Source organism: Nycticebus coucang, chromosome 24 (genome assembly GCF_027406575.1).
Source record: "Nycticebus coucang isolate mNycCou1 chromosome 24, mNycCou1.pri, whole genome shotgun sequence".
NCBI lineage: Eukaryota > Metazoa > Chordata > Mammalia > Primates > Lorisidae > Nycticebus > Nycticebus coucang.
Window position 1 is genome coordinate 24416964 of NC_069803.1, and position 13580 is coordinate 24430543.

General features: G+C 35.3%; 1 protein-coding gene across 3 annotated transcripts in view; it reads left to right on the forward strand.

Moving 5' to 3' along the window:
- ADAM28 (ADAM metallopeptidase domain 28) overlaps positions 1-13580 on the forward strand; it is a 156258-nt gene that overhangs the window by 139308 nt on the left and 3370 nt on the right. For all 3 annotated transcript variants that reach the window (XM_053578786.1, XM_053578785.1, XM_053578787.1), the window contains 6 exons: positions 207-366; positions 2989-3069; positions 3371-3449; positions 11097-11205; positions 12158-12236; positions 13426-13491. In XM_053578786.1, the coding sequence (XP_053434761.1) occupies positions 207-366; positions 2989-3069; positions 3371-3449; positions 11097-11205; positions 12158-12236; positions 13426-13491 (574 nt within the window). The remainder of the gene's footprint in view (positions 1-206; positions 367-2988; positions 3070-3370; positions 3450-11096; positions 11206-12157; positions 12237-13425; positions 13492-13580) is intronic.

Here is a 13580-nt window from a genome sequence, read left to right on the forward strand (position 1 = left end):
CTGTTTATTCGAAATACAACAAATATTGTAGTTCAGTATTGTATTTTACTAACATTCAGAGATCCTATTGCTGAGGAAAAAGGGGAAAATGGGCATGAAGTATGATTAAAAGTCTCTGCTACGGTTAATTAAATATTGATAGAGAGTTTGCATTTGCATAAAACTGCAGTTTGGAAGTCTGAAATAAATTTTGGCTTTTTCCTCAGTGATTCTATGTGTGGAAAGTTGTTCTGTGAAGGTGGGGCAGATAATGTGCCCTGGGGGGGACGTATAATAAGTTTCCTGACATGTAAGACATTTGAACCTGAAGACACAAGTCAAGACATAGGCATGGTGGCCAACGGGACTAAGTGTGGCCACAACAAGGTAAGTTGAAACTATGGCTTGCACTCAACATGGTGTTTTGCTGTTTTGTGGTGGTGTTAAGCTTCTCAGTTATTTCCTCCTTGCTCCACGTTCCAGTTTCTACAACAACAGGTAGAGATTTGAACTTGGAACCCTAGGAACAATTGAGGACATGGTAGAGACCGATGAGCATTACCATCAGTATTCTCAAACATTATAGCGAAAGTTGGAAATAACTGATTGTCACGGACGTAATTTCAAGAACAGCAGGATATTGTCGTGTGATAGCACGCAGCAGGGTATGTTTTGCTTTCATAGACTAAGTCTGGAACCACACTGGAAGTGCCAGGGTATGCAATACTTGGCTTCACTGAACAGATTTGTACATTCATTAGCAACGTAATAATCGCAAGCACAGGCGCCACTTAGCCCGGCCCTACACATGAGCTTTGATAATCAAAAGGTTCATCTCTCATGGAGATTGGTAACCCTGTTTATTGCATTAAGATATCTACCTGACCCAAGAGCTTTCCTAATTTTTCACTATGATAAAGTCAATCTTGATTATTTGATCTTATCTGTTTAACCTGTATTGACTTTTTTTTTTGCGTTCTAGAAACTCTTAGGATGCATGTTTTTATTTTTATTTTTTATTAAATTATAGCTGTGTACATTAATGCAATCATGGGGTACAATGTGCTGGTTTTATATACAACTTGAGATATTTTCATCGAACTGGTTAACATAGCCTTCCTGGCATTTTCTTAGTTATTGTGTTCAGACATTTATATTCTGCATTTAGTAAGTTTCACCTGTACCCTTCTAAAATGCACTGTAGGGTGTGGTCCCACCAATTACCCTGACTATTTAAATGTAAATTCATTTACTGATGAGTCTAAAATTATCTTGGTGATACAGTGTACATATGGCTCTTAAAAAGTTTTGGGTAGTAACTATTAAAAAGTGAATAGGATTGACCTCTCAGCCCAAGGAGCTGAAAATGTAAATTTAGGGTATTTATATTGTTTATAGCTGATGAGTTGAAATTGGAATGTTTGTTCTTGGGGGTATTGTTGGGGGTATTTAACATTCTCATTTCCCCCAATGTTTCCTGAAATGTATGCCAGCATCAAGGGCAAGAAATTTCACATAAAACAGGAGAAATCACTAATTGGCGTTTACAGGTTTCTAGGTTTTAAATACTAATTCCTTTATGTCATCTAGTGGTGGTAAGGTTTTAAGAACATTAATACATGAGTTTTGCAGTGCTTGAGCCTTAAGGGGCTTAAGAATACGTGTTCGATCCTGCAATTCCTCTACTAGGTGTCTGCCCAAATGATCAAAATCATTTTACAACAAAGACATTTACACCAGATTGTTTATTGCAGCCCAATTCATAATCGTCAAGTTATGGAAGCAACCCAAATGCCCATCAACCCATGAATGGATTAATAAATTGTGGTATATCTATACCAGTGTTTCTCAACCTTCCTAATGGTGTGGCCCTTTAACACAGTTCCTGTGGGTGGTGACCCACAGGCTGAGAACTGCTGATCTATATACCATGGAGCCATAAAAGGGGATGGAGACTTTACAATTTTTATATTTTCCTGGATGAAACTGAAATATTTTCTTTTTAGTAAAGTATCTCAAGAATGGGGGGGAAAAGTATCCAAGGTACTCAATACTATTATGAAACCAATATATCCTCACCTACACATTCATATAAATGATAAAACTACAGTCCAGAAAGAAGGAAGGGAGAGGAGGGAAAGGGAGGGAGGGTGTTTCGTGGACCCTCACTTACTGCGTACAATGCAATGGTACATTTCAAAACTACTAAGAGTATAGCATAAATATCTTACCACAACAAATAAAAAAATAAATTCTTTTCCCCTTCTGTCAAAAAAAAAAAAGAAGAAAAAAAAAAGAATACTTGAACTAAAGCAGAATTAGGGTGTTTCTGGGTCCCCCAGCATTAAGATCATCTTGTTATTATTATTACTGATCTCTCAATTTCTTGTATGGTCATTGCTTCTGAGATGTTGAATGGTTTTGGATTCTTTTTTAGCTATGACTCTTCCAATAGACTTTACTAACCTTTTTGTGTTCTTTTTAACGAAGGGCATGTCATGAGCAACAGAATCCATCTCCATCCCTCTTTCCCCGACACCTGCTCCCCATACGCACTGACACAACAACCAGCTGCCCAATATGTGATAGTCACTGTGATGATAATAAAGAGAAAAATGTCAATGCTATTTATTTTTACATAAATCATAACCATTTTAATATTGCACTTGATGTGATAGCATATATCTTTCGCATAATATTTTTATTTAGAATGGGCTTCTGAGAGTTTGTGAAATGTTTAACTCAGTGCTAAATATTAGCCGTAAGTATTAGATGAAGCTGTGGATTAAGTGGGTAATCCAAGAGGATTTTCTAAATATTTTATAATAAAACTTATCAGATTTTATCTTGTGTTTTCAAAGAATACTATGATTTCCCTAATAAAAAGGTGAGTTTGATAACAATAATAGTGACTAATGGTATGAGATTGAATTCCAGAGAATCAACCATTTACAGAGCTGCAGCCATTGGACGTTAATGTCAACTATGTGTTTTTCCAATGACTTTCAGGTTTGCATTAACGCAGAATGTGTGGATGTGGAGAGAGCCTACAAATCACACAATTGTTCATCTAAGTGCAAAGGACATGCTGTAAGTTTTGAAAATGTTTCCCCATGCTTTTCTGAATCTTATGGCATTTTAGATGAGTCGTAACGAAGCTAATGTTTTCAGCATGAAATGATTAGCATTATCAAATTTGCCAACTCCTCAGGACCCTGGTTCAATGAGAAATTTCTGAGTTCCTGTTAATGAAATTCCTATGATTCATTCAGACCTCATGTAGATAAATAAAAGCCTGGAGATCAGGAGTTACTCATGTTTCAGAATGGACTTTATTATGGAAGAATAGGGCTGTCTAATGAGAAAACTAACGGGATCATTGGTCCTGCAGGTATGTGACCATGAGCTCCAGTGTCAATGCAAAGAAGGATGGGCCCCTCCTGACTGTGGTGACTCCTCGACCATCTTCCGTAAGTCATGCTTTCTAAGCTTCTACCTCCTTCCGTGGTTTCCTAGAGAAATTCTTGGATCTTTGTCCTAGGGCCATGAATCAATCTTGTTCTATACACACGGAGTATGAGAAGGGACCGGAATGAACTATACATCCCCAATTCTGATTCTTTGTTCAGCTCTGTCAGAAAGAATAGCCTTCTCTTCTTTTTTTTTTTATTTTAATTTTTTTTGCAGTTTTGGCCAGGGCTGGACTTGAACCCACCACCCCCAGTATATGGGGCCTGTGCCCTACTCCTTGAGCCACAGGCGCTACTAGCCTTCTCTTCTGATGTTTAGACTGTAATTTATTCTGTTTTCGTCTTTATAGATCCCTTCACTTCCTATCTCTATCAAGTTTCAAACAATTCTTTATTACTTGTCCTGGTGCTTTATGGTTTTATTATATACGCATATGCTTATTTGTTACATCTTTAGGTAGGGTAGAAGTATATATATATATGAACATAATAAATGACTTTAATTAGAAAACTAATGCTTTCAGTGCTTACTAAAACTCCTTTCAAACTATGACTTCTTTCTGTTGAACTCTTTATTTTGGTTTACCAATTGATTTACTAAATTACGTCCATGAGTAATTAATTCTTCATGGAAGGATTTGTATGTATTAAACTTTGCATTTATAAGAATTTGTGTTACTGAATATTTCTATTAATATTATATACCGTAGAAGGTGTAGCAGGTTAAATTGGATTTTTTTTAACTTACAATTTTACTTTCCTAAATCTACGGAAGTAGATGTCAATATTGAATGTGAAAAACCAAGGCCTTCGTTGTAGCTACTAGGGAAGCTGAGGCATGAGAATCGCTTGAGCCCAAGAGTTTGAGGTTGCTGTGAACTATGATGATGCCACAGCCCTCTACCCAGGGCGACAGAGTGAGACTGTCTCAAATCAATAAAAGATGAATAAATAACCAAGGCCAGATGTTGACATTAAATAAAACCTTTAAAAAATCATTAGGTTTATTTTTGCTTAAATGCTTTTAGAATTACCACCTAATGAGAACTAATTATAGTATATTCAATCCTGATGTTGTTCTCTTTCCGTTATATTGTTAGTTACTGAGGTCTTTTGTATTGAGGAATTGGTTCTTTCTCTATTTCAAGGAGTATTTCTATTGTTATAGGTTTTAAAATTGATTCTGTTTTACTTTGCTAGTTTCTTGGTCAAAAATATAAATTTTTTCGTACAAAATATCTCTACTGTGTGGTCTCCAAATTATCTTCTTTTGAATTCCGGGAAGATCATTCAAGGTCATTCTCAATACCATACGATGAGATTGTTGGCAATGTTAGTTCTCTTATTTAAAATGATACTTTAAAATATTTGGTGACATTTTTGTGTTTCTTTGAACAACTTTCAGACCAGTCTATTTTCTCATTCCATAATAACTTTTTTGATAGTCTAGGTTTTAAGGTCATCAAAATACCCTTAATTTACTTTGATTGTAATTCTTCTGTATATATTCTATATATTCTATATTTCTATGTGTGGTCTTATATTTAATCTTTTTATGCTTTTTTTCCCTTTAGTTATCACTCAATAAGGCAGCATTAATTCTTACAAGCACTGTTAAAAGTGTTTCTCAAAAATCCTAACTTGGAGGACTCATGATACAAGTGTACCTTATAGTTCATAAAATTTATATCTGAATGGAATCAAAGAGGTAGCTGACGTGGTCCACAGTACAAATGGAGGAAGTTTGTCTCTGAATAACGTATTCTATTTATTGAAGCCCATGTGTCAGTATTCAACTTTATCCATCGAGCTTTTTGTTTTTTTAGGACACTATATTGGTGAGTTCGGAGCCATTTCTGGTACTACTTCCTGTCCAACTATCAAGGAAATCCTCACACAGATTGAAGAGCATCCCCTAACTCCGAGAACTGTTGGTCCTTTCACTGAGAGGACAGACCCCAGAGAATGACAATTTTTACCATAGCTGGGGTTCTAAATCTATATTTGGGAGGGAAACATTACATGTATATTTTCCTTAATTTAGAATTTTCTGCATTTCTGGGAATGGAAGGCAATGAACCACAATAGTAGTAGCAACCTCCCTTGACTTTGTCACTCACAGAAATGACAAATAATTTCATGTCTCATTGCTGTTGTAGCACATATCTCCAAACACCATGTATAGCACTTGTTTGAAATTATGGCAATCACCAATCTACTGTTAAAATTTATCATTCAAGACCTTAGTAAATATATTTTACATTATTACAAATAGTTTTATAATATGTTGACAACTATGTGTCCACATAATTAATTTCCTTTTAATCCTATGCCTCTTAATGAATGGATGTAAAAATAACAAAAAGAAAAGAGAAAAATTTTCAGGCTTTATCAGACTGCCAACGTAAACAGTGGTATATGTAGGTTAAGAGCCCTGCCCTATTATATGGTCATATACAACCATGGGCTTCAGGGCTTACTTTTTGAAATTAAAACCAGTTTCCATGTGAAATTTAACAAAAGCAACATATACATATAATTAATATATAATATTATATCATATATAAATAGTAATAATGACAAAATGAACACTCATGTAATTCAATCAGGGATCGAGAAATAGACCCAGACATCTCCTTTGCCTCTTCCCAGTTCTAATTTCCTTTCTTCCTTTAAGGGTTGACCATTAAACTGTCTCATATCATAATCATTTTGTTACTTTTCTTCATTGTCTTTCTTCCCAAATATGTATATACTTTGACAATAAGTTTTGGTTGCTCCTATATTCAAACCTTATATATGTGGAATTTTTTGGAACTCATATACTTCTTCCTCTATATTATGCTTTCAAGAGCACCCATGTTCCAGGGGTGGTGCCTGTGGCTCAAAGGAGTAGGCACTGGCCCCATATGCCAGAGGTGGTGAGTTCAAACCCAGCCCCAGCCAAAAAACTGTGGAAAAAAAAAAATCACCCATGTTCCATGGATTGTATTAAGAAAATAGGCTTAAAAAATAAAAAAAGAAAGAAAGAAAAGAAAAAGAAAAAATATGCTTCTATTTCAGGTTTCTAAGAATTTAATCAAACACTTCTTTTTCTAGTAAGATTTTTTTTCCCCTTTACTCTGTTGATATGATGAAATAAACTATTTGGTTTTGAATAATTATTTAATTTTGCATTCTTTGAGTAAACCCAACTTGGAAATAATAGAATCGGTTTTGCATATTAATCAATAATGTTTTGGGCTGCGCCTGTGGCTCAAGGAGTAGGGTGCCAGTCCCATATGCCAAAGGTGGTAGGTTCAAACCTAGCCCCGGCCAAAAAAAAAAAAATTATGTTTGCTATTATTTCATGTTCATGGGTGATAATAGCCTATAAATTTTCCATACTATATTTGCTAAATTTTGGTATCAAGGTTAGGCTAGTCACATGAAAAGCATTGGAGAGTATTCATTTATTTATATTCTCTAGAATAGTCTCTATAAGAATGGAAGTAAATACCTAGTAAAACTGATCAGTAACCTATGTAAGCTGCAGTTTTGGAAAATACTTTAAATTACAGATTTATTTTCTTTAGTAGTTATATGGCCCTTTGGGTTTCTTTCTTTTTTTTTCCCCCAGGGCTGGGTTTGAACCCGCCACCTCCGGTATATGGGGTCAGCGCCCTACTTCTTTGAGCCATAGGCACTGCTGAGCCCTTTTGGTTTCTAATTTCTCCTTACGTCAATTTTAGTATATTGTACTATTTAAAACATTTTTTCATGTAAATTTAATTTTTTTTGCCGTAAAGTTGCTCCTAATGCTTATCCTTTCAATATCAGTAGAATCTATAACATTGTTCTTTTTCTTTTTTTTATATATATCATCTAAAGTAACGGAAGTTAAAAAAAATCCCATTTTTCTTTTTTTATGTTTGCTACTTGATCAATTTTACTTTAATTTATGCTAAAGTTATTTAATATTTATATTATATATATATTTAATTTTCCCCTTCCATAAGTTTTTTGTCTTGTAAAACTAATTTTTTGAGATAGATATTTGCCTCATTAATTCTTAGTCTTCTTTTTAAATATATACTTTTAAGACTGTAATTTTATATATAAATTTTCCTCTAAGAACTCTCTTGGTTGTAGCCCACATGGTAAATGATATTTTCATTATCATTTGGTTTAAATAATTTTCTATTTTCTACTTGCTTTCTTCTTGACCCTGGACATATTTAGAAATATATTTCTTATCATACATGCACACAGTGATTTTCTAACTATTCTTAAATGTTGAAAATTGTTGAAACTTGCTTTAGGACTCAGTATATGTAAGTATTCTGTCCACACTAACAAAAATGTATTCTGCAGATGTGTTCTTCAGCATTCTCCAGCTGTTTTCTGTGCCATGTGTGTTGATGGTATTGTACATAAATTAATGCAAATTTATTTATTCTGCTAATATTGTGCCAGGAGTGTTAAAATCCTCCAATATAATTGTGAATTGGTTATTACTTCTTCTACTGGTAATATCAGTTCTTAGAGATGTTGTGAGCATGTTATATACACGTAAGTGTAAAATTGTTATAGCTTCCCAGTGAATTAGTACTTTATTGTTATGAAAGGACCCCGTGTATCTCTAGTACCGTTTCTTGCTGGAGACGACTGTAACTGTACCATATTTCTTTTGGTCTGTCTTTACATTGGCATAACATTTTTCTGTACTTGTCCATTTGTCCTTTCTGAAGTATCACGATTTAAATGTCTTTTATCTTTTAGAAAAATAGGTAAATCATATTGTTTTGTTTTAGTCTCATATGTTTGTTTTTTGTTTGCTTGTTTATTTAATTGAAATGCTCAGCTCATTTAGATTCAATGTAATTACTGATACCTGGTATGAACCTACCATTACATAGTTCCTTTTTGTTTTGCCTCTTCATGTTCCTTTTTCTCTTCTTTCTTTCTTATGGACTTACTGAGTATTTTATTTATTGTATTTTTATTTTTATGCATCTCTTTAATGTACTTTTAGTGGTTATCCTAAAATTTCCCACTTCGTTTTCTTTTTTGGAAAAAAGACTTTATTTTGTAGGGTGGTAGTATGAGGTTCACCACAAAACAAAGTACAGAGTCCTTACACAGCCCCTTCCACACACACACAGCCTCTGCCCTCTGTCAACATCTCCGCCCAGAGTGGTGTGTTTGGTACAATCCAGGAACCCAGCTTCATACGTCATTACCAGCTAAGTACATCGTTCACATAGGCTCCTTCTTGGCTCATTTGCCTGTCATCTCTTTCTGCATTTCTTTGAACTTCTATCTAGAATCATTTTCCTTTCTGTCCTTCTGGACTCTTATCCTCTCACTAATCTGTACAGAGTAATTTTATCTATTTTTTAAAGTATTTATGTGCTACTAGGAAATGATCATTACAGAAAAAGAAGAGGCTGGACTCACTTTTCAATTATTTCCATCTGTAACTGCAAACCTGCTTCCTGTTACAATAGTCCCACCTGTCTTAGGCCCTAACTTCACCTCTAGACCATGACCTTTCAAATCAGGGCTGTTTATGAAATGCTGCCGAGTTCCCCTTTATTTCCTCTGCTATCCTATCATTCCTCTAAAAACACTACCATTCTGACATTAGTGCAAGTATATGTAATGCTTCATTCTGAAGATATCTACACTGTAGCTTACAGAAATGCCTCAGACTTTCATTTTCTTTTGTTTTTTTTTTTTTTTTGGTAGGAATTTTTTTGGGGGGGTGGAGGGTATTAAATATTTGAACTAAAGTCTTGTCCTAGTAAAATTCTATTTCAGTTGAATCGACCTCTATCTGTGTGTATGTGTGATAACTTGTGAACTTTTCTTGCACTTCTACAAAAAACTATCTTATCTTGTGGATTTACTGAACTCTGTAATAAGACAGTGGCCAACAAGAAAAGAGCAAACAAACCCATTTATCACTGGGCAAGAGATGTGAAGAGAAACTTCTCCCAGGAAGACAGACTGATGGCTGACAAACACATGAAAAAATGCTCACCATCCCGAATCATCAGAGAAATGCAAATCAAAACCACCTTGAGATATCACCTAACCCCAGTGAGAATAGTCCACATCACAAAGCCCCGGAGTTGCAGATGCTGGCGCGGGTGTGGAGAGAAGAAAACACTTATAACACTGTTGGTGGAATTGCAAACAAATACAGCCTTTTTGGAAAGAAGTACAGAGAATCCTCAGATCCCACAATCCCATTACTAGGTACTTACCCAGAAGAAAAAAAAAACCTCATTTCACCATAATGACATTTGCACTTGAATAGTTATTGTACCTCAAATCATAATCACCAAGTTGTGAAATCAACCCAATTACCCATCAACTTATCAATGGTTTTTTGTTTTTTTTTAGCAAGTCTTTTAAGCCTTTGATATTTGACCAGCTTTCCAAAATAAAAATTTCAAATTATTAAAAAAAAAAAACTTATCAATGGATAAGTAAACTATGGTGTATGTCATCATAGAATATTCAGCCATAAAGATGGAGACTATATATCTTTTGTATACCTGGAAGGATTTGGAGAATATGCTCCTAAGTAAGGTGTCACAAAGTACTCAATGGACAAGCAAGTATCCAAAGTACTCAGTACTAACATGAAACTAGTAGATGAACAACTACACACAAGAAAAAAACCACCAATTCAAGTAAAGGGCAGAGGAAAGGAAGGAAGGGGGAGCAGAGAGAAAGGAGGGGATTCATGTGATTTCACCTAATGGACACAACGTAGGGGTATATGGCACAGCTCCTGGGTGAAGGACACAACTATAACTTGGACTTTACCTAACAAATGCAAACATTGTAACCTAATCATTTATACCTGCATATTAATCCAAAAAAAAGAAAGAAAGTGTTAACTGTTTAATTGTTTATATTGCTCTCCAAACTTGTACCTCCTGGTCTTTTGTGGTTTCAGATTATTATAAGAAAGATGACCACTTGAGATAACAAAAGTTAGAAGTTTCATTCATTACTTAGATCAATCAGTAAAAGAGAAAACGCCATCTAGACCAGATTCCTGTTTGTTCAAGCCATTCCCCAGTCCACAGGGTCACATGACTTCCTTTCTATCCACAATACTTACAACATAGAACAAATATCAGTGTAACACTTGGTTATGTCTCTATTGCTTCCATGACACAAGCCTCAGTTCCTATTTACTACTAACTGCAGTGTATTTTTAAGACTTCAGTTTCTTTTTCTCTGTTTTATTACAAGACCGTTTTTCAAAAAATGTTTCATTTCTTCTCTCTGCCTTCCTTCTTACTGTTTATTCTCTTCTGATCTCCCAGCTTTTCATTTTCAAGTTATTGGAAGTATCATCCCTTGTAAGAATTCCCAGCAATGCAATTATTTACTTATCTCATATTACATAATTCTTATAGATTTCTTCTTTATTTTCTATAGCTAAATAGTAATATATCATCATGATCATGATTTAATAAAAAAAATTAAGAGGTAAAAAAATACACTTTTATTTTACTGGCAATGCAAGATTTTCCAGGAAATGCATGTTCATTAGGGAAAGGGTTAATACTATTTGTTCTAAGTAAATAAGAACTAGCGTGCTTGGTAGATGTGAAATGTTGACCCCTGTTCTCTTTGTTGCAGACTTCTCCATTGTGGTTGGGGTGCTGTTCCCAGTGGCAGTCATATCTGTGGTTGTTGCTATAGTAATCTGGCACCAGAACTTGAGAGGAAAGCAGAAGAGAGTTCAGAAGTAAGCCTTTACCTTTCTTTGGGGACTGTTTGACCCCTGTTTTACTTTAATTCAAGAGTATGACCTAACCTTTCAAATTTAATTTTGGTTGACTTCACATATTCAGAAATACATGCCAATACAGTCTTCTTGGACCAGAGACTAGATATCTATTTTACTGCAAAATCTTTCACAGCAAGAAATGTATCTTTTTCAACTATTGGTCATTGTAATTTATAATAAATACAAAGAGTGATGTTAGCTCTCATTATAAAAGATTTTTACATTTGTTATAACAATACAAGTGCATTTAGTGATCACTAATTATACAACAAACACTATGTTAAGCCCTTTTATTCTTTTACCTCTTTTCAACTTCACAAAAACTTTATGAGGTAGCTACTATTATCTCCATTCTGCAGATGCAAAGGTTTTAGATTAGTCCTTACACAGTCCCAAAAGGTTAGGGAATTCACATTTTGATTGATGTGGAAATTGGCTCAGAGGTTAACATACACATTTATTTCAGTCCTGCAAAGTAAATGATGGAGCCTTGATTTGCACCCTCATCTGTTTGTCTTACAAACATGATTTTGACCCAAAAGTATCATTTTAGAATTTTTAAAGACTGACGTATTCACCCATAAAGGGTTTTTAATAAATGTTAAATGAAGAAGGAAACCACTAGTGAAATGATATCATTTAGATAAAAACTGGATTTATCACGACCATTATTAGGAATCATGGCTCTGCAAAGAATCAGAAATAAAATTTGGGGGGGGGGCCTTTGAGTTATAGGACAATGAAAGTGACTAACAGGAAACTAAAAGCTGACGAATGTCTTACGGAGCAGATAAAAACCCAGGCAATAGCCAAGGATGACAAAATGAGTCAAAGATGTTGTAATCCTTTGTTTCCCTGTCATGCTGCAGTAGCTGCTAAGTGCATTTATATGACACATTTTTAATTACAGGTCGCTGCCCACCACTGGAGCCAGGCCACATAAACAGAAGAGGAGACTGCAGACAGTGAAGGTTGTTCAACCCCAACAGGTGATGATAGTTGGATTGTGTTTACCATGGCCCTGATTTGTGGTTTGTTCACTCTCACATCCTAAACATGTTTTTGTCATTTCTACTTAGGAGGGTTTTATAAATACAGTTCACTAGGTAGGTCATAGCAAGGATTGTGGACTCACTTAACTTCATTCTGAAAAATATGCCTTGCCTTTGTTAAATGCAAAAGAGAATCCCTAAAATGTAGAGGCTACTTTACTGGGATTCATGAAATAAAAGAGAATGAAGAGAACAAGAAGTCAGAACACCTGATGTCTGAATGTCTCTGTCTCTCACTCTGTTTTTCTCTCTGTTTCTCTGTTTTTCTCTCTGGCTCTAGGTTGATTCCTTATTTCTTTGGCAACTTTCCCAATGGATATAATAATAAGTATATGTGTATGATAATATATGTAATATGTACAACTTTTAATATCCTTGTCATGGCCTATAAGTTTAGTGATTTTAGCTGAAATTTGTTAATGATATAAAATAGGTAATAGTTATAGGTAATAGGTAAAAGTTTTTGATGAAAACTTTTTCTTACAACTCTGAGAAATACTCTGTAGCAGCTATCCTCAGCCTTTTTTGCCACCAGGAACTGATTTCATGGAAGATAATTTTTCCGTGGACTGTGGTGGTGGGGGCCTTAGAATCTCACATGGAGCGGGCAACCTAGATCCCTCCCATGCACAGTTTATGGTACAGTTTGCACTCCCGTAAGAATCTAAAGTCCCCACTGATCTGACAGAAGGTAGAATTCAGACAGTGATACATGCAATGCAGAGAGGCTGTAAATACGGATGAAGCCCTGCCACTCACCTGCTGCTGTGGGAATGGGTTCCTAACAAGCTACAGATTGGTACTGATCTGTGCCCCTGGAATCGGAGACCACAGCTCTATAGAACACAACAGCTGGGCCACTGTGATTTCCTATTTGGTCTCTTGGGGTCAGTTTATTTTTTTATTTTATTTTTTGCAGTTTTTTGGCCAGGGCCAGGCTTGAACCCACCACCTCTGGCATAAGGGGCCGGCGCCCTACTCCTTTGAGCCACATGCACTGCTCCTTGGAGTCAGTTTAATTCCAAGCACTGATGCCTTCAAAGAACAGCTTCCTTAAAAGCTGTACTTTAGAAACTGATGATTTTATTTTGACATCTTCTTCTTCTTCTTCTTTTTTTTTTTTTAGATGAGTCAGATGAAGCTCCCTGTGTCTGATCTGCCAGTAGAAGGCAATGAACCTCCCGTTTCTTTTGTGAGTTAGCAACTTCTCTTAATATCACCCTAGTTCAACTTCAGGAAAATTCTGGAGAAAGTCATAACCCACAATACTGAATCATTTCT